The sequence below is a fragment of the Budorcas taxicolor genome, chromosome 3, assembly GCF_023091745.1.
Source record: "Budorcas taxicolor isolate Tak-1 chromosome 3, Takin1.1, whole genome shotgun sequence".
Classification (NCBI taxonomy): Eukaryota; Metazoa; Chordata; class Mammalia; order Artiodactyla; family Bovidae; genus Budorcas; species Budorcas taxicolor.
This window is the reverse complement of record NC_068912.1, coordinates 59389507-59411224: the sequence shown is the minus strand read 5'-3', so window position 1 is coordinate 59411224 and position 21718 is coordinate 59389507. Positions and strand designations below refer to the sequence as shown.

Genomic DNA, 21718 nt, shown 5'->3' with positions numbered 1-21718 from the left:
AACATACATTGAATAATAGAAAAAGCAAGAGAATTCCAGAAAAACATCTACTTCTGTTTCACTGACTACGCTAAAGCCTTTGACTGTGTGGATCACAACAAAGTGTGGAAAATTCTGAAAGAGACGGGAATACCAGACCACCTGACCTGCCTCTTGAGAAATCTGTGTGCAGATCAAGAAGCAACAGTTAGAACTGGACATGGAACAACAGATTGGTTCCAGATTGGAAAAGGAATATGTCAAGGCTGTATGTTGTCAACCTGCTTATTTAACTTATATGGTAAGTACTTCATGTGAAATGCAGGGCTGGATGAAGCACAAGTGGGAATCAAGTTTGCCCAGAGAAATAGCAATAATCTCAGATATACATATAACACCACCCTTACGGCAGAAAGCAAAGAGGAATTAAAGAGCCTCTGATGGAGGTGAAAGAGGAGAGTGAAAAAGCTGGCCTAAAACTCAGCATTCAAAAAACGAAGACCATGGCATCCACTCCATCACTTCATGTCAAGTAGATGGGGAAACAATAGAAACAGTGACGGAATTTACTTTCTTGGACTCCAAAATCATTGCAGATGGTGACTGCAGCCTTGACATTAAAAGAAGTTTGCTCCTTGGAAGAAAAGTTACGACCAACCTAGACTGCATATTTAAAAGCAGAGACATTACTTTGCCAACAAAGGTCCATCTAGTCAAAGCTATGGTTTTTCCAGTAGTCATGTGTGGATGTGAGAGTTGGACTATAAAGAAAACTGAGCACTGAAGAATTGATGCTTTTGAACTGTGTTGTTGGAGAAGACTCTTGAGAGTTCCTTGGGCTGCAAGGAGATCAAACCAGTCAATCCTGAAGGAAATCAGTCCTGAATATTCATTGGAAGGACTGATGATGAAGCTTAAGCTCTAATACTTTGGCCACCTGATGTGAAGAACTGACTCTTTAGAAAAGACTCTAATGCTGGGAAGAGATTGAAGGCAGTAGGAAAAGGGGATGACAGAGGATGAGATGGTTGGATGGATCACCAACGTGATGGACATGAGTTTGAACAAGCTCTGGGAGTTGGTGATGGACATGGAAGCCTAGTGTACTGCAGTCCATGGGGTCGCAAAGAGTTGGACTGAATGACTAAACTGAATTGAAACTGTAAAATGCAGTTTATTTCTATTCTACTCTAGTTTAAACATATCATTATTATGTATTTGCTTATTGGTTATTTGTTTAACTCTGCCTAGACTGTAGCTCCCTGTGAGCAAAGACCTTATTTTATTCACTATTTTATTTACAAATGCCTGACAAGGCTTTTAGCACTTAGGCATTTAAATGTTTATTGAAAATAATTAAATAATGAGTGATAATGAAAAAAATAAACATCCCCCCCAAAGTAGTACTGTAGAGGAATTTGCTATTGGAATTCTTGGGCTTATCTACTAGATTTGAACATTTTGGCATAGAGTTCTGTTCCATACACAGAACATTAATTTACTGATCATAAGATCGTTTCCCTTAATCTTGGAAGACAAAGAATTCCTCCCATAAATTTTTGTTCTTTTTCATGATATGTAAAATTACTAAATATCAGCCACAGAATTCTGAATTGGAAATGATCTGACAATAATTAAAATCAAATTCTAAACTGTTTCTAATAATTTATTATTTTCAACAAATAGTTATTGATGTTTTTCTCTATAGAAAATGAGAGAAAGTAAAGAATTGGACATAGATTTTTCCCTTAAAGAATATTCAGGATACAGGATGCTTGGGGCTGGTGCACTGGGATGACTCAGAGGGATGGTATGGGGAGGGTGGTGGGAGGGGCGTTCAGGAGTGGGAACACATGTACACCAATGTGGATTCATGTTGATGTATGGCAAAACCAATACAATACTGTAAAGTAAAAAAAAATAATAATAAAAAGAATATTCAGTGTAGTGGTGAAGACAAAATACACAAATAATTAAAACAGCATATTCTGTATATTTCGATGATTACAATTTGTTGACAATTTGATCTCTGCTTCCTCTGCCTTTTCTAAATCCAGCTTGAACATCTGGAAGTTCACGGTTCACATACTATTGAGGCCTGGCTTGGAGAATTTTGAGCATTATTTTGCTAGTGTCTCAGATGAATGCAATTGTGAGGTAGTTTGAGCAACCTGTGGCATTGCCTTTCTTTGGGATTGGAATGAATCTGACCTTTCCCAGTCCTGTGGCCACTGCCGAGTTTTCCAAATTTGCTGGCATATTGAGTGCAGCACTTTCACAGCATCATCTTTTAGGATTTGAAAGATCTCAACTGGAATTCCATCACCTCCACTAGCTTTGTTCATAGTGATGCTTCCTAAGGCCCACTTGACTTTGCATTCCAGGATGTCTGGCTCTAGGTGAGTGATCACACCATTGTGATTATCTGGGCTGTGAAGATCTTTTTTGTATAGTTCGTCTGTGTATTCTTGCCACCTCTTTCTAATATCCTCTGCTTCTGTTGGGTCCATACCATTTCTGTCCTTTATTGTGCTCATCTTTGCATGAAATGTTCCCTTGGTGTCTCTAATTTTCTTGAAGAGATCTCTAGTCTTTCCCATTCTTTTGTTTTCCTCTATTTGCATTGATCACTGAAGAAGGCTTTCTTATCTCTCCTTGCTATCCTTTGGAACTCTGCATCCAGATGTGTATATCTTTTCTTTTCTTCTTTGCCTTAACTTTTCTTCTTTTCTTGGCTATTTGTAAGGCCTCCTCAGACAACCATTTTGCCTTTTTGCATTTCTTTTTCTTGGGGATGGTCTTGATCCCTGCCTCCTGTATAATGTCATGAACCTCCATCCGTAGTTCTTCAGGCTCTCTATCAGATCTAATCCCTTGAATCTATTTCTCACTTCCACTGTATAATTATAAGGAATTTGATTTAGTCATACTTGAATGGTCTAGTGGTTTTCCCTACTTTCTTCAATTTCAATCTGAATTTGGCAATAAGGAGTTCATGATCTGAGCCACAATCAGCTCCCGGTCTTGTTTTTGCTGACTGTATAGAGAGCTTCTCCATCTTTGGTTGCAAAGAATATAATCAATCTGATTTCAGTATTGACCATCTGGTGATGTCCATGTGTAGAGTCTTCTCTTGTGTAGTTGGAAGAGGGTGTTTGTTATGACCAGTGTGTTCTCTTGGCAAAACTCTAGAAGCAAGAGAGTTCCAGAAAAATATCTACTTCTGTTTTATTGACTATGCCAAAGCCTTTGACTGTGTAGATCACAACAAAGTGTGGAAAACTCTTAAAGAGATGGGAATACCAGACCACCTGACTTGCCCCTTGAGAAATCCATATGCAGGTGGAAGTAACAGTTAGAACTGAACATGGAACAACTAACTGGTTCCAAATCAGGAAAGGAGTATGTCAAGGCTGTATATTGTCACCCTGCTTATTTAACTTATATGCAAACTACATCCGGAGAAGGCAATGCCACACCACTCTAGTACTCTTGCCTGGAAAATCCCATGGACAGAGGAGCCTGGTAGGCTGCCGTCTATGGGGTCGCACAGAGTTGGACACGACTGAAGCGACTTAGCAGCAGCAGCAGCAGCAGAGTACATCATGAGAAATGCTGGGCTAGATGAAGCACAAGCTGAAATCACAAGCTGGGAGAAATATCAATAACCTCAGATATACAGATGACACCACCGTTATGGCTGAAAGCAAAGAGGAACTAAAGAGCCTCTTGATGAAAGTGAAAGAGGAGAGTAAAAAAGTTGGCGTAAAACTCAATACTCAGGAAACTAAGATCATGGCATCTGGTCCCATCACTTCATGGCAAATAGATGGTGAAACAGTGAAAACAGTGACAGGCTTTATTTTGGGGGGGTTCCAAAATCACTGCAGATGGTGACTGCAGCCATGAAATTAAAGGACACTTGCTCCTTGAAAGAAAAGTTATGACCTACCTAGACAGCATATTAAAAAGCAGATACGTTACTTTGCCAACAAAGGTCCATCTAGTCAAAACTATGGTTTTTCCAGTAGACATATATGGATGTGAGAGTTGGACCATAAAGAAAGCTGAGTGCCAAAGAACTGATGCTTTTGAACTGTGATGTTGGAGAAGATTCTTGAGAGTCCCTTGGACTGCAAGGAGATCCAACCAGTCCATCCTAAAGGAAAAAAGAAAGAAAGAAAAAGAAAGTGAAGTCACTCAGTTGTGTCCCACTCTTTGTGACCCCATGACTGTAGCCCACCAGGGTCCTCTGTCCATGGTATTCTTCAGGCAAGAATACTGGAGTGGGTTGTCATTTCCTTATCCAGGGGATCTTCCTAACCCAGGGTTCGAACATGGGCCTCTCCTGCTTTTCAGGCAGATGCTGTAACATCTGAGCCACCATGAAAGCCCCAGATCAGTCCTGAATATACAGTGGAAGAACTGATGCTGCAGCTGACACTCCAATACTTTGGTCACCTGATGCAAAGTGACTCATCTGAAAAGACCCTGAAGCTGGGAAGGATTGAAGGTGGGAGTATAAGGGGACAACAGAGGATGAGATGGTTGGATGGCATCACCGACTCAATGGACATGAGTTTCAGTAAACTCTGGGAGTTGGTGATGGACAGGGAGGTCTGGCATGCTGCAGTCCATGGGGTCACAAAGAGTGGGACACGACTGAGCGACTGAGCTGAACTGAACTGATTCTCTATATTTCGAAGAACAAGAGACTGCTTCCAGAAAGAGAAGAGGTGAAATGGAAAACTTTAGGAAAGAGATGATCATCAGTTTGGATTTTGACAGATAAATATTTGATCTTGCAAAAATGTTGGGTGGGAGAAGCTTTCTGAGTAGAGAAAGGAGAATGAGCATGGAAGTGGCTAAGCAGGCAACTACAGAAAAGTGACTGGTTCAGTTTTTACTGGAGCATTGATTGTGTGAAAGGGAATAGTAGACAATTGTAAATGTAGGTTGTTGAAGGTCTTGAATGCCAGATTAATGCATTTGGGTTTTTTTTTCCTGAAACTTTGTAGTTTTTGAGCAGACGATAACATGATGAGAGCCTTAAGAAACCAGAGACAGGAATTGTAACCAGGAGTCTTACAGTGGCTATGCAAAGATAAGAAGAGTCTCAGGAACAGGCTGTCTCTCAGATTTCATCTACTACTATTTTCTTCTTGGTTCTACATTTTAGCCACAAAAATCTTCCTGTGGTCCTCACATGAAGCCAAACTCACATCTCTTTCATCATCTTTGTACCTGCCTGGAAATCACTTCCCCCGATTTTCAAATAGATTGCTTCTTTTTTTCATAATTCAGTTCTCAGTTCAATTATTGTTTTTATTTTTTTTTTAAAAAAGGCCTTCCCTGACCACCTAATTTTTAGATATTCTTTCTCTAAATTACTCTCTATTACATCACTCCATTTTATTTTCATAAATCACATATCACTACCTTAAATCATTTTTAACATCTGCTCTCCAAGTAGAATATAAGGACCTGAGAGCAGGGACTTCACATTGTTTACCATCCCCTATAGAACACTACCTGATACATAGTAGGCCCTCCATAATTGTTGAATGAATAAACAAGTAACAAATTAACTTACGGGTCTAACATTTAGGAAGTAAAGTTTACAAAGTTGGATTCTGGAACTAGATTACCTGGTTTTGCGTCCCAATTTGGAAACTTCCTATTTCTACAATTTTAGGCAAGATACTTAACCTCTCTTTGCCTCATTTTCATCTGTGCCTCATACAGACAATATGTATGCCTATCATGTGGAACTGTGAGGATTAACTGAGCTTTATATGTAAGTGTAAAGCATTTAGAATAGGCCCTGGCACATAGTAAGTCCATGCAAGTGAGAGCCATAATTACTGTTGTTAAATAACATAGAGTTTCAATTATGTTTAGCACACTGAATAGAAGTAGGATATATTCTAACCTTTTCTAGAATCTAGCTTAGTTACCAGCTTTAGTACCAACTGTTTGATGTGAATTTTATATCACAGAAATATGCCTTCTGCAAAACAGTGAGGTTAAAGAAAATGCTACAAAAGCTTTAATTATTTTTTCATTTGTTTGTAGGTGAAGACAAAGCAAGAATCAGAACTGAAACTCAAATCATTTGTTCCTCCATATGTGTGTAATTTGACATTTTAAATTTATGCTAATTTTTTATCTTACTGCTTTTTAAACTATAAACTAATTTTTAAATTTCCTGTATGTTTTAGGCTCTTCAACCAGAATTATATTTGCTTCCTATAATGGATCATTTAGGAAATATTTATTCAGCATCAGCAGCAGTTTCTTTAGATGAACAGCAGACTAACAATGGTGTTGCTGAGCCTGACGGGATAATACACAGATCACTTAGTATAACTCCATCAAAGGAAGAACCTGGAACAGATCCTAGTTTTTTAGAAAATGCTTTGAAAGAACTTCTTGACAAGAATCAGGAAGAAGGTGATTTCAACTGGAATGAAGCTGTTATAGTACATTTTAATAGTCAAGTCTGGGCAAACTCTGGGCAAATCTAGCCTTACAAATACAGGCAATATAATAGGAAAGCTCCAATTCAGTTTGGGAATTTTTAAAAATAGTTGTACGAGTTGGAAGAAAAAAGAAAGACTAATCTAAATACTATGCTAAAATAAAATCAAAATACAACACAAAGTCTACCACCTTTTATAATAGTTTCAGATAAAGTTAAGGCTAAAGGAGAAGGAAAGTGATTGTTACATAAAACCTTATTGTTTTAAGTTCAGAAGTATCTTATCCAGGCAAACAGTATCAGGCCAAAGCAAAATAACTTTAATATTGGGAGACATTTGTATTTCAAAGACTAAAAATTTTTGTATGATTACACGTACCAACTTACTGGTAATTTAGTTCTCAAAAAGTGGTAGGTTTTTAAAAAATCAAAATTAAACTTATAAACATATAAATTAAGCTGGTACTGCTGCTAAGTCGCTTCAGTCGTGTCCGACTCTGTGCGACCCCATACACGGCAGCCCACCAGGCTTCCCCGTCCCTGGGATTCTCAAGGCAAGAACACTTGAGTGGATTGCCATTTCCTTCTCCAATGCATGAAAGTGAAAAGTGAAAGTGAAGTCGCTCAGTTGTGTCTGACTCCTAGCGACCCCATGGACTGCAGCCTACCAGGCTCCATCCATGGGATTTTCTAGGCAAGAGTACTGGAGTGGGGTGCCATTGCCTTCTCCCAAGCTGGTACTACACTCTAAGAATATATTGAAATAAGTCAGTTGGATTTTTTTTACCTGGTTGCATACAGCAAATAAATTGTGATAGAAAACCAAATATACTAAAAATATATGAATTAAGTGAATCCCCCCTCAATTAATGACAACAGTCTTTACAGCTTCAAAATACACTTATTCTTAATTAGTTGCATTTTTATTCATCTTCAGTTATAACAATTATTGCATTCTGCATTCTAAGTTTATACTATGCCTAGTGATATTCCAAACTTAGCCCCTTCTTGTGTGTGTGTGTTTGTGTGTGTGTGTGTTTGTGCTTAACCTTAGGTACATTTAACATGGGCTTCCCAAGTGGCACAGTGATAAAGAATCGCCTGCCAATTCAGGAGACACAAGCAACACGGGTTCTATCCCTGGATTGGGAAGGCCCCTGGAGGCGGAAATGGCAACCTGCTCTAGTATTCTCACCTGGAAAATCCCAAGGACAGAGGAGCCTGAGGCTACAGTCCATGGGGTCTCAAAAGAATCAGAAAAGACTGAGCATACACACATTTAATGTGATCAGTGAGAGTCTTTACCTTATTTTTTTTAATCTAGGTATATCCCTGCAGTTATATATATGGCTTTCAGTCATGGTATCAATTAGAGGTTAAATGAAAAAACACCTGGGAAAAAAGTTAATTGTGGAATTCCAGTAGTCTTGAAAAGTACAAGATCAAGTAACTAATGAAGTAGGCAATTACCCTACATAAAGTTATGAGTAGTATCATATTTTATACCCTAGGCTACTGGCCAAGTCCCTGAACTATGCTACTTGTACAAAACCCAAAAAAAGTATTTTATTAAGAATATTTAATCATGAATTTTGTATAATTGTAATATTTAAATAGTGTTAATTTCTTGGTGCTTCACATCAAAAAAATTAACTATAATTTAACTGAGAGCCTAGTGTATGCCCGTTTTAAAAAGTTCTAGAAACGTCAATAACTATTAAGAAGAAAATAAGGATTAACAATAGTTTCACCATCCAGAGATAGCTGTTGTAAAATGAAAGTGAAAATTGCTCAGTTGTGTTTGACTCTTTGCAACCCATGGACTATATATAGTGCATGGAATTCTCCAAGCCAGAATACTGGAGTGGGTAGCCCTTCCCTTCTCCAGGGGATCTTCCCACCCAGGGATCAAACCCAGGTCTCCCACACTGCAGGCAGTTTCTTTACAAGCTGAGCCACAAGGGAAGCCCATAGCTATTAGTATCTGTTAGTATTTTGGTATATATTCTTGTAATTTTTTTTTTTAGTTCATATAAATATTTTTTAACTTTTGAAAAATGAGGACACATACAAACTCTTTTAAATCCTCTTTTAGAAAATGTCACAAACATTTCATGCCAATAAATATAGATCTACATCATTATAGAATTCTCTTGTGGTATGTTTGTTTATATAACCTTTTGATTTAATATTCTTACTATTATGAATGGTGCTATAAGCAACATTTTTCTAAATACAATGCATTTATTCTAAATAAATTCTAAATTTATGCATTCTAAATATATGCATTTATCCTATTATCTTTTTAGAAGTTTAATGGCTGTTTCTCAGGGAATGTGTTTTGTTTGTTTGTTATTCTTATATTCATCTGTTTTATTTTTTAGATTCTATGTATAGTGAGTGAAGTGAAGTTGCTCAGTCATGTCCGACTCTTTGCGACCCCATGGACTGTAGCCTACCAGGCTCTGAAGAGCCTCTCAGTCCATGGAATTTTCCAGGCAAGAGTACTGGAGTGGGTTGCCATTTCCTTCTCCAGGGGATCGTCCCAACCCAGGGATCGAACCCAGGTCTCCCGCACTGCATGCAGACGCTTTACCGTCTGAGCCACCAGGGATGTATAAATGATAACATATAGTATTTGTCTTTCTCTGACTGGCATATTTCACTATGCTTCTTAAAAGAGCTTTCCAACCTTGTGTGCCTCTTTCTGGTCAATCTTCCTCCTTCCCCAATAAAAAGAGTACTCTGATTTTTTTAAAATTACATATTTTTTGCAGTGCTGAGTCTGTTGCTGTGTGCGGGCTTTCTCTAGTTACAGTCAGCAGGGGTTACTCTCTAGTCACAGTGCACGGTCTTCTTATTGTGGTGGCTTCTCTTGTTGCAGAGCACTGGCTCTAGGGTGTGTGGGCTTTAGTAGCTGTGGTGCACAGGCTTGGATGCCTCGTGGAATGTGAGTCTTCCCAGACCAGGGATCGAGCCCATGTCCCCTGCATTGGCTGGTGGATTCCAAACCAGTGACCATCAGGGAAGTCCTACTTGATTTTTTGAGATAATTATTTTCTTACTTTTTTTATAGTTTTATTACAACCTCAATATGTATTCCTTAATAATAATTTAGTTTTGTCTCTTTTGAATTTTATTAATAATCATATTGAAACTTTTTTCTTTTACTTGACATTATAACTGAAAGATTCAACAATGTTGTCATGTATAATACTATTTCATTTCTTTTTACTGTTGTATAATATTTTCTTGTATGATCATATCATGATTTATTTACCTATTCTGCTGACAGACAATTGGTTTCCAATTTGGGGCTATTATAAATATGCTATTTTGTACATTCTTGTACATGAGTCCTAAATGCATATGTGCAAAAGGATCTCAAAAAAGTATACCTAGAATTAGGATTGTATGTACACATTCAACTTTACTAAGTAATTTCCATGTGTTTTCCAAAGTGACTGTACCCAATAACAAAAAGTTGTTTCTAAAAGTTGTATCAAAAAGTTCCCGTTGAGCCATAATCTTACTGTCAGACTACATTCTGGATAATTTGTTCACCTCTTTCTTCCAAATCTACCTTACCAATTCTCTTTTTCAGTTCAGTACAGTTCAGTCCAGTTCAGTCGCTCAGTCGTGTCCGACTCTTTGCGACCCCATGAATTGCAGCACGCCAGGCCTCCCTGTCCATCACCATCTCCCGGAGTTCACTCAGATTCACGTCCATCGAGTCAGTGATGCCATCCAGCCATCTCATCCTCTGTCATCCCCTTCTTCTCCTGCCCCCAATCCCTCCCAGCATCAAAGTCTTTTCCAATGAGTCAACTCTTCGCATGAGATGGCCAAAGTACTGGAGTTTCAGCTTTAGCATCGTTCCTTCCAAAGAAATCCCAGGGCTGATCTCCTTCACAATGGACTGGTTGGATCTCCTTGCAGTCCAAAGGACTCTCAAAGAGTCTTCTCCAACACCACAGTTCAAAAGCATCAATTCTTCAGCACTCATCCTTCTTCACAGTCCAACTCTCATATCCATACATGACCACTGGAAAAACCATAGCCTTGACTAGGCGGACCTTAGTCGGCAAAGTAATGTCTCTGCTTTTGAATATGCTATCTAGGTTGGTCATAACTTTTCTTCCAAGGAGTAAGCGTCTTTTAATTTCAAGGTTGCACTCACCATCTGCAGTCATTTTGGAGCCTGAAAAAGTCTGACACTGTTTCCACTGTTTCCCCATCTATTTCCCATGAAGTGATGGGACCGGATGCCATGATCTTCATTTTCTGAATGTTGAGCTTTAAGCCAACTTTTTCACTCTCCTCTTTCACTGTATCTGCTATTAAACCCTTACACAGAATTTATAATTCCAAATTATTTATTTCTCTTTTCTAGTCATTCTCTTTGCTTAAACATTTCTTCATATTTTTCATGGCCGTTTGGATTTGTCTTCATTCAAGCGTTTTACCTATTTTATGTTCTCTTAAATATTGACTCATTTTGTCATTGTTGTTCAGTCAGTCGCTCAGTCATATCTGGCTCTTTACACCTCCATGGACTGTAGCATATCAGGCCTCTCTGTCCTTCACCATCACCCACAGCCTACTCAAACTCATGTCCATTAAGTCAGAGATGTCATCCAACCATCTTATCCTCTGTCATCCCCTTCTCCTGCCTTCAATCTTTCCCGGCATCAGTGTCTTTTCTAATGAGTCAGTTCTTTGCATCAGGCAACCAAAGTATTGGAGTTTTTCGGCTTCAGCATCAGTCCTTCCAATGAATATTCAGGACTGATTTCCTTTAGGATTGACTGGTTTGATCTCCTTGCAGTGTAAGGGACTCTGAAGAGTCTTCTTCAGCACCACAGTTCAAAAGCATCAATTCTTTGGCACTCAGCTTTCTTTATGGTCCAACTCTCACATCCATATATGACAACTGGAAAAACCATAGCTTTGACTAGATGGATCTTTGTTGGCAAAGTAATGTCTGTGCTTTTTAATATGCCCTCTAGATTGGTCATAGCTTTTCTTCCAAGGAGCAAGCATCTTTTAATTTCAAGGCTGCAGTCACCATCTGCAGTGATTTTGGAGCCCCCCAAAATAAAGTCTGTCACTGTTTCCATTGTTTCCCCATCTATTTGCCATGAAGTGATGGGACCGGATGCCATGATCTTAGTTTTCTGAATGTTGAGTTTTAAGCCAGCTTTTTCACTCTCCTCTTTCACTTTCATCAAGAGGCTCTTTAGTTCCTCTTTGCTTTCAGCCATAAAGGTGGTGTCATCTGCATATCTGAGGTTATTGATATTTCCCCTGGCAATCTTGGTTCCAGCTTGTGCTTCATCCAGCCCAGCATTTTCTCATGATGTACTTTGCATGTAAGTTATTATAAGTAGGGTGACAATATGTACAGATATTTTTCCAGCATTTGTATGTGTGTATGTGTATGCATGTGTGTATATTTCTATGTAATTCACTCTAGATTTTAGTTTGTGGCTTGTCTTTTTATTCTCTTTATATTCTTTTGAGGAAAGGAATTCTTAAATTTTGTCAGCTGTTTTAACAATTATAGAGATGAGTGTTGACATTTTCAGCTGTTTTGTTTTGTGCATTTTGAAGCTCTGTTATGAGATGTGTGCACAATTTAAGATTGTTGTTTTCTTGAAAAAACTTGACTTCTATGTTATATGTAATGTTTCTCTTTATGTCTGGTAATGGTCTTCAATTTGAAATTCACTTAGTCAGATTTTAATATAATCATTCTAGCTTTCTTTTGATTAATTTTTTGATGGTATATCTTTTTCTATTTCACTTTTATCTGACTTTATATTCAAAATGGGTTTCCTGTAAACAACATATATTTATACCTTACTTTTTAATCCAGTTTGACCATCTATGCCTTTTATTAATATTAGGCATGTTTAGACCATTTACATTTAATGTAATTACTGATGTGGTTGGTTTTAAATGTACCATTTTATTATTTATTTTCTATTTGTCTCATCTGTTTTCTGTTTCTTCCCTGGCTTTTTTTTTTTTTTTTGATTGAGTAGTTTTTTTTTATTTTATTCAATTTTTCTCCACCATTGGCTCGTTAGTTATTTCTCATTTTAAAAAGCATTTAGTGGTTACTGTAGGTTGATGGTCAGAAAACACCTTTCTTTTTTAAATTTAAATCCATGCCCTATGGCTTATTTTTTTTAATAAATAAACTTTTACTTGAACACAGCCATGCCCTTTCATTTACATATTGTCAATGACTGTTTTTGCACTGCAATGATAGAGTTGAGCAGTTGTGACAAAGACCATGGTCTACTAGCCTGAAATATTTGCTGTCTGTATCTTTAAGAAGTGTCTCTAGCATATACATTATATACACTTAAATTTGAAGTATACTTTCAATTATATACAACTTCATATATAGTATAAGAAGCTTACAGTAATATACTTCTATTCCCTCCCTCAAATCTTTTGTGCTATTGTTGTTATACATCTTACCCCTATGTATGTTACAAACTCCATAATACATTTTTATTGTTTTTGCTCTTACTGTGTATTATCTTTTAAAGAAATTTTTAAAAGGGGGAAATGACTTTTTTAAATTTAGCAGAGAATTTCTTTCCCCTAACCTAGCAGTAGTAAACCAATGCTTTGTATGTTTGTGATCCTGGGCTCAAGATGGCCCTGCCAGCTTTTGCTTCTATTCTTCCTTTAGGCTAGTCTAAGACTAGGGGTGGGAAGATTTCCTATACCCTCCTCAGTAATAAAAATTTACAAGGCTGAAATTGGTGGAAGAGGAGTTACCTATTTTTTCCTCTAGGGTATATGGCTTTTGCAAGTATTCTTCCTCCAGAGCCAGTGGATTTTTGTCCAATCCCTGTGATGGGAGAGTTTTGTGCTCCTTTCCCATTGGCTTAAGGCTCTTGCTTTTTGTGAGGAAAGAGTGTTAAGAAAGATAGGGTTTCTTATTCACACACATTCATACCTGTGTGTCACAGATGACTCTTTTCGGTCTCCTGCCCTACCCCCAGTCTTTCTTATGAGTGTGTGATACAGGTACATGGAAAGGACCTTGCTATGAATATTGACTACCTTTTGTGTCTGGGGATCCTAGAAATTCCTATCTTGGTAGCCCATATTAGCCTTTAGAATTCCTTAAAATTTTATCTCTTTTGTTTTTTACTTCTTCCTTTATTTTTTTCTTAATATTGATTTATTTTTGGCCATGCTAGGTCTTCATTGCTCTGTGGACTTTTCTCCAGTTTTGGCAAGCAGGGGCTGCTCTCTAGTGGTGTGTGGGTTTCTCATTGCGGTGGCTTCTCTTGTTGTGGAGCATAGGCTGTAGAGCACAGACAGGTTCAATAGCTGTGATGCATAGGCTTAGTTGCACCATGGTGTGAGGGATCCTCCTGGATCAGGGATTAAACTCATGTCTCCTGCATTGGCAGATGGATTCTTTACCACTGGGCCATCAAGGAAGCCTCCTTTTTACTTCTTCAAACAATGACAATTACTTCCTCCAATGCTCTGCCAAAAATGAAACATCTTATTTTCTCCTTGGAGGAAATTAGAATCTAATTTCTTATAAACTTAACTGTGATGAGTCCAGTTATTATTCTATAGATTGTGTTTTTCTCCTTGTTGGGGTGGGAGCAGTTTTGTCTTTCTATATCCTCAGCAAAAGTGGAGCTGTAGTTCTTTAGTCAAGTTTGTCAGCATTTTCTTTCATGGTTAGTGCTTGCTCTGTATTAAGATGTCTCCTTTAAAAAATCCCTTTTCTACCCTGAGAGCATGGCGATACGATCCTGTATTATATTACAAATATTTTATGGTTAGCTTTTCGCATTTAGTTCATTAATATACCAGGAATTTATTTTTATGTGTGATGTGAGATGAAGTTCCTTAATTTTTATCATATGTGCACTATCATTTATTGATGATAGTTGTAGTGTCTTAAAATTGTCAGATTGCTCTTTAGCAGTGCTTGAGAATACAAAATATCTGAGCTCTAACATTGTGATATTATCAAAATATAACTGGTAAAAATATGCACAGTATATTTCATTGGTTCTTTAATGAAGGAGAAAAGATGTATTTCTTATTTTTTCATATTAAAATGGATAGTCGTTTCTATTAGTTATCTTTTATTCTTTTACAGCACTACACATCTCTATATTTTTTGACATGCCTCAACTTTATCATGTTTAATCTTTGATTGTTGTTGCCCCCAAGCCAGTACACTTTCTTATTTCTTTCGTTCCATCATTCTTCCAGTTGTTCAGACTTAAAGCTTTGAAAATTTCATTATTGTAAAATGATAGATTCTTAGTTTAAAGGAAACTTAAAAACCATCTTGAGTGGCCTTCTGCTTATATCTCCTTTCTAGTCTATCTTCTAGACTGCCATCAGCATCATTCTTCTTGTTACAAGTTGGATTATTTATCTTCCTATTTAAAAACCCTTGAAAGAGTCACTGATTAAGCCCCCTTAAAAAGGCATAGAGAACTATTCATACTCTTGACTTCAGATCCGGGTTACAAATGTTGGGCCATGCAGCCCAATTCCAGAAGGCTTTCTTCACATAGATTATGATATGAATGGAGCTCTCAGGCTTTGTTTAATGCGGTAGTTGATCGGTAAAGCATCTGCCTGCAATGCAGGAGACCCAGGTTTGATTCCTGGGTCAGGAAGATCCCCTGGAGAAGGAAATGGCAATCACTCCAGCACTCTTGCCTGGAAAATCCCAGGGATGGAGGAGCCTGGTAGGCTACAGTCCACGGGGTCGCAAAGAGTCAGACACGACTGAGCGAGTTCACTTTCACTTTCATTAGTAATAGTACTATTATTATTGCCTGGAAAATTCCATGGACAGAGGAGCCTGGCAGGCTATATATAGTCCATGGGGTGGCAAAGAGTCGAATACAACTAAGCACACACACACACACTATTATTATTATAGTTTGGTGGTAGGAAAGGGAGGAAGAAACACCATGTAGTACAACTGGAGGTATGTAGGGATTTAGCTGCAAAATCCTTGTTTGCAAAGCTAAAAAGTTTTGCAGGTAATGGGAAGCCATTTGAAGTTTCTAACAGGAATGGTGTAATTGGATTTTAGTTCCAGAAAAACAATATGGGAGACAATATGGAAAATAGACTGAGGTGATAAAGACCTGAACTAGGAAATGCTATGGAATGGAAATCAGAACTTGAAGTCTTAAGACTTCTAACAATTGCATACTGTGCAGAAAGTGTTTTCTATGCACTATTGCCATTTTAGAGCTAAGGAAACTGGAGTGCGAAATAACTTACCTGAGGTCACACATGCTGTGATAATGCCCGGACGGGAACACTTATATGTTTGTGTATGTAAAATAACAAATGACATATGCTCTGTATTTATACCCCATGCTTCCCAGAGGAGGATCCTCAGAATACTATTTTAAAACATACTTTTGGCAAAAGCTTTTTAGAGACAACTAGATTTGAATAAAACTCAACTTACCTCACCTTGTATATATTGTACATAAAAAAAGAGAAATCCTACAATAGGTGTGTGTCTTTATGGGATTTGTGTTCCTGTTAGGATTGCTTTAATCCAATTTTCCCCAAACTGAATTTACCAAAGAATTCTCCTTTTGTATAAACTAAAGGTTTCATGAAATTCAGTTTGGAAATAATAAAGTTCATGGAGATATTGAAACATGGATAAGAATATATAGTATGTACATATAAAAATTTATTATTTTAGTATTTTCTTAATATTGTAAACTTTCTTTGCTATGGGTGGATATCAGCATCAGCTGGGGGAAAATCTACTCCAAATGAGAATCAGTTCGGAAATAATCAAACTGGAAATCCTGAATTGCCAGGATCACAGGAAGATTCAGATAATGATTATTTTAGCGACAGTAAAAGGTAATTAGTATGAATATTGATTCTACATGTCATAATCTATAAGAGTGAGATAGCCAGGGTACTGTCTTAGATTCTTCTAATTAAAACAAGGACCAAGTGAAGTTCATGACATTTTTAACTAAAACCCCCTTGATTCTGATGTTTACTGTTGTATGCTAGTATTTCCCTCCAATATAATGGGGGATAATGTATTGCTTAAATTTATTCTATTGTAATTATTTTGTCATCAGGGGCAACCTAAATGGCAGAAAAGTTTCTGTCCTCATTTTTGTTTCCTAGAATTAATTTTTCTGGCTCTTTTACATTCCTGGTTATGGTAAACTAATCATGCTTGTGTTTCACATTGGTATAATTTCAGTCAAAATTATAGTACTTAAACCACAGCTTTGCATACAGCCTTTTGAAATTAAAGTAAGGAATTTTATAAATAATTATTCTCAAAATAACTATAAACAAAGTATGTTTATTAAATTTCCAGTTAGTTACCTTGCTATCAACATTGGACTGTAATTTGATTTTAGCTATAATGGACGAGTTTGAGCAAACTCTGAAAGATAGAAGACAGGGAAACCTGGTGCACTGCAGTCCATGGGGTCACAAGGAATCAGACACAACTTAGCAACTGAACAACAACATAATGAAATATTATCTTATAATTCATCCTAAACATAGTTTATGTTAATCATTAATCAGTTTGAAAGATAACATAATAGTTTTGAGATGACTTTAAAATTTTTTAATGTTATATTTGTGTTTATAGAATGTTAAACAAAAACATGAAAAGCTAATATTCATGGAATCATTTTTAATATGACTTTCAATTTTATCATTCCCTTTTAAGTCAGTTTCTTTGGAAAAATGAAGATGATAGAGCTAATATCATTAGAAGAGAGGATAATCAGGTATGATTTCTAAATTTTTCTTAAATGTGATATTGTACCATATTTATACTGAAATTGAAATGAAACTGCAGATTAAAATGCCTAAGTTTTCTACCTAATACATTAGAGATGGGGGAGATAAACTTCAAGAAAATTCAGGAGCCTCCCAATTCAGTGAAATTTCTGGGAGTTTTATGGTCTGGGAGATATGTTGAGATATGCCCTTTAAAGTAAAAAACCAGGTATTTGAACCTTGCCCCAGCTACCATTGAAAATGAGTCACTCGATGTAAAGTCATTTGACCTCTTTCGAATTTGGAGATTTATTGCATTCAGATGCGTGGCTCCAATCTTTCCTTTTTTTTTTTTAAATCAAGTAATCTAAAAGACTACCAACTTTGGGCAGAAACAGCTCACAAAGTGATCCAAGAGACACAGCAAGCAGTGCTGCCAGTTGTGTGTTAACATTCATCTAGTCCAATGATACTTGATATGTAATAGGTTGGAATGCTGAATGGAATCTGAGAAAAATCCTGGTAGAAGAATCACAGCTCAGAGCCTTTGCATTTTGGAATAAAGGCATGCCATCTGCAGCAAATAATTATTTTGTTGTTGCTGCTGCTGCTGCTGCTAAGTCGCTTCAGTCGTGTCCGACTCTGTGCGACCCCATAGATGGCCTCCTACCAAGCTCCTCTGTCCCTGGGATTCTCCAGGCAAGAACACTGGAGTGGGTTGCCATTTCCTTCTCCAATGCATGAAAGTGAAAAGTAAAAGTGAAGTCGCTCAGTCATGTCTGACTCTTAAAACATGCTATCTTTACACTTAAAAATAAAATTTTTTCCACCTGGTGGGTACTGAATACTATTTCACTGTGGCCTGAATTTTAATTTCCCAGGTTACCCATACAGTTGGTTTGATCCTGTTTATATATTTTATGGGCTCCATTTTAATAACTTTTTTGAAAAACTACCTTTTCAAGTATTTGAAGTATATTTCTCTTATTGCAAATCAAGATACTAACTTCTCATTTCTTCTTATTTACATTTATTTGGTATACCTCATCTTCCTCCTCTACTTTTTTCCCCAACTTTTCTGGATTGCATTGTTTTAGGTACCTCTTTATAGACATCATAAAGTTGGGTTTCATTTTGTAAACAGTCTGAAAGTCATTTTCATTTAGTAGATGAATTATCTCCTTTTATGTTATGATGGGATTGATATATTTGACCTCAAATTTGTCATTTTATTTTGCTATAGTTACTATGTGGCTTATTTGTACTTTCCCCCTTCCTCGTATGTAGGAAGGTTGAATCTTATTCTAGTGTTTACCTTCATACTAATATAAATTTTTGTTAGTATTCCTCACCCTCCTTTTTCCTTTTTTAAAATTTATGCTTCTTCAAAAATTTGAAATTTTTGATTCGTTACCTCTAAAATTATCCTCTGACTCCTACCTTACATTCAAGGTTATTAAAAAGTCATCCCTCTCTCTTTTCTTCCCTCATATACTTTTAGTTGTATCATTTCTACTTTGTCAAAGAACAGAAAATTTATGGGCTGTGCTTCCTGTCTTCTCCTCACCCTTGTTTTAGTCTCAGATCTATAATTAAATACGTTCAACACTTACTGCCAGTTCTTTTGCACAAGATTTTTCAATCATTTTCTGGCTGGGTTAAGTTCCACTTATTTAAAAACAGCTCCTACATACAATATTTCCTTACTTCTTCCATATTTAAATCTGTCTAGAGCAGGAATAGACAAACAAGGCTCAAAGCCAGTTTAGTGAAGCATGGGACCTAAAAAAATTTTTTTTTAAGTTGGAAAAAGAAGAATTATGACAGATACCATTTGTGGCCTGCAAAACCTAAATTATGCTGAGGCCTTTTACAGAAGAAGTTTGCTCATCCCTGCTTTGAGCCTTGATACTTGAGGGATAGCTTGATTGTCTGTAACATCCTCGGCTTACGCAATTTTTCCTTGAATTTATTTAAATGTTCCCCTATTGATGTCTTATTCTATTTATTACTATTAAGAAGTATGATGCCAAATTGATTTTATTTTCCTTGTAAATTGGTTTGGGTATTTTCTTCTGGAAGGCCAGAGTATTCTTTTAATGTGTAGTAGTTTTTCAGGCTGTACTTCAGTTGAAAGTTCTAGGTCTGGTTTTTATGAGGACCTAGTGGCTACATTGGAGAAGGCAATGACAACCCACTCCAGTACTCTTGCCTGAAAAATCCCATGGATGGAGGAGGCTGGTAGGCTGCAGTCCATGGGGTTGCTAGGAGTTGGACACGACTGAGTGACTTCACTTTCACTTTTCACTTTCATGCATTGGAGAAGGAAATGGCAACACACTCCAGTATTCTTGCCTGGAGAGTCCCAGGGATGGGGAAGCCTGGTGGGCTGCCATCTCTGGGGTCGCACAGAGCCGGACACGACTGAAGCGACTCAGCAGCAGCAGCAGCAGAGGCTCCTTTTATGGCTTCCCTGGTGACTCAGCTGGTAAAGAATTCACCTGCAATGTGGGAGACCTGGGTTAAATCCCTGGGTGGGAAGATCCTCTGAAGAAGGGAACAGCTACCCACTCCAGTATTCTGATCTGGAGAATTCCATGGACTGGGGAATCCAGTCCATGGGGTCGCAAAAAGTCGGACATGACTGAGCAACTTTCACTAGTGGGCCCTTTCAGTATGAAAATCAAGACTTCTTTTATTTCAACAAATTGTAGTTCTAGAAGACAATATAAATAGCAGATCAATTCCATGTTTTTGTTTTTTTTTTTCAGGGACCCCAGTTCGTCTTTTTTGGTTCTTCTTTACCTTCTATTTCTGTTACTTTCTCTCTGATCAAGTTTACCATTTCTTTTTTTTTTTTAATTGGAGGCTAATTACTTTACAACATTGTAGTGTTTTTTTTTTTTTTTACCAAACATTGACATAAATCAGCCACGGGCACACATGTTTTCCCATCCAGAACTCCGCTCCCACCTCCCTCCCCATCCCATCCCCCAGGGTCATCCCAGTGCACCAGCCCTGAGCACCCTGTCTCATGCATCGAACCTGGACCGGCGATCCACTTCATATATAATATACACGTATCAGTGCTACCCTGTCAAATCATCCCACCCTCACCTTCTCCCACAGAGTCCAGAAGACTGTTCTTTACATCTGTATCTCTTTTGCTATCTCGCATATAGGGTCATTGTTACCATATTTCTAAATTCCATATATATGCGTTAGTATACTGTATTGGTGTTTTTCTTTCTGACTTACTTCACTCTGTATAATAGGCTCCAGTTTCATCCACCTCATTAGAACTGATTCAAATGCATTCTTTTTAATGGCTGAGTAATATTCCATTGTGTATATGTATCATGGCTTTCTTATCCATTTGTCTGCCATTGGACATCTAGGTTGCTTCCATGTCCTGGCTATTATAAACAGTGCTGTAATGAATACTGGAGTACACGTGTCTCTTTCAATTCAGGTTTCCTTAGTGTGTGTGCCCAGCAGTGGGATTGCTGAGTAGTATGAAAGTTCTATTTCCAGTTTTTTAAAGAATCTCCACACTGTTCTCTATAGTGGCTGTACTAGTTTGCATTCCCACCAACAATGTAAGAAGATTCCTTTTTCTCCACACCCTCTCCAGCATTTATTGTTTGTAGACTTTTTAATAGCAGCCATTCTGACTGGTGTGAGATGGTACCTCACTGTGGTTTTGATTTGCATTTCTCTGATAATAAGTGATGTTGAGCATCTTTTCATGTGTTTGTTAGCCATCTGTATGTCTTCCTTGGAGAAATGTCTGTTTAGTTCTTTGACCCATTTTTTGATTGGGTCGTTTATTTTTCTGGAATTGAGCTTCATGAGCTGCATGTATATTTTTGAGATTAATTCTTTGTCAGTTGTTTCATTTGCTATTATTTTCTCCCATTCTGAAGGCTGTCTTTTTACCTTGCTTATAGTTTCCTTCGTTGTGCAAATGCTTTTAAGTTTAATTAGGTCCCATTGTTTATTTTTGCTTTTATTTTCATTACTCTGGGAGCTGGGTCATAGAGGATCCTGCTGTGATTTATGTTAGAGAATGTTTTGCCTATATTTTCCTCTAGGAGTTTTATAGTTTCTGGTCTTACGTTTAGATCTTTAATCCATTTTGAGTTTATTTTTGTATATGGTGTTAGAAAGTGTTCTAGTTTCATTCTTTTACAGGTGGTTGACCAGTTTTCCCAGCACCACTTGTTGAAGAGATTGTCTTTTCTCCATTGTATATTCTTGCCTCCTTTGTCAAAGATAGGTGCCAATAGGTGCATGGATTTATCTCTGGGCTTTTTATTTTGTTCCATTGATCTATATATCTTTTTTTTTTTTTTTTGCCAGTACCATACTGTCTTGATGACTGTAGCTTTGTAGTATCATCTGAAGCCAGGCAGGTTGATTCCTCCAATTCCATTCTTCTTTCTCAAGATTGCT

The 21718-nt window shown here is 37.3% G+C and overlaps 1 protein-coding gene across 1 annotated transcript in view; it reads left to right on the top strand.

The window, feature by feature from the left end:
- Positions 1 to 21718, top strand: part of SPATA1 (spermatogenesis associated 1) — a 54940-nt gene that overhangs the window by 12660 nt on the left and 20562 nt on the right. The window contains 4 exon segments of the mRNA XM_052638002.1: positions 6055 to 6108; positions 6201 to 6432; positions 16255 to 16369; positions 17211 to 17271. Of these exon segments, the coding sequence (XP_052493962.1) occupies positions 6055 to 6108; positions 6201 to 6432; positions 16255 to 16369; positions 17211 to 17271 (462 nt within the window).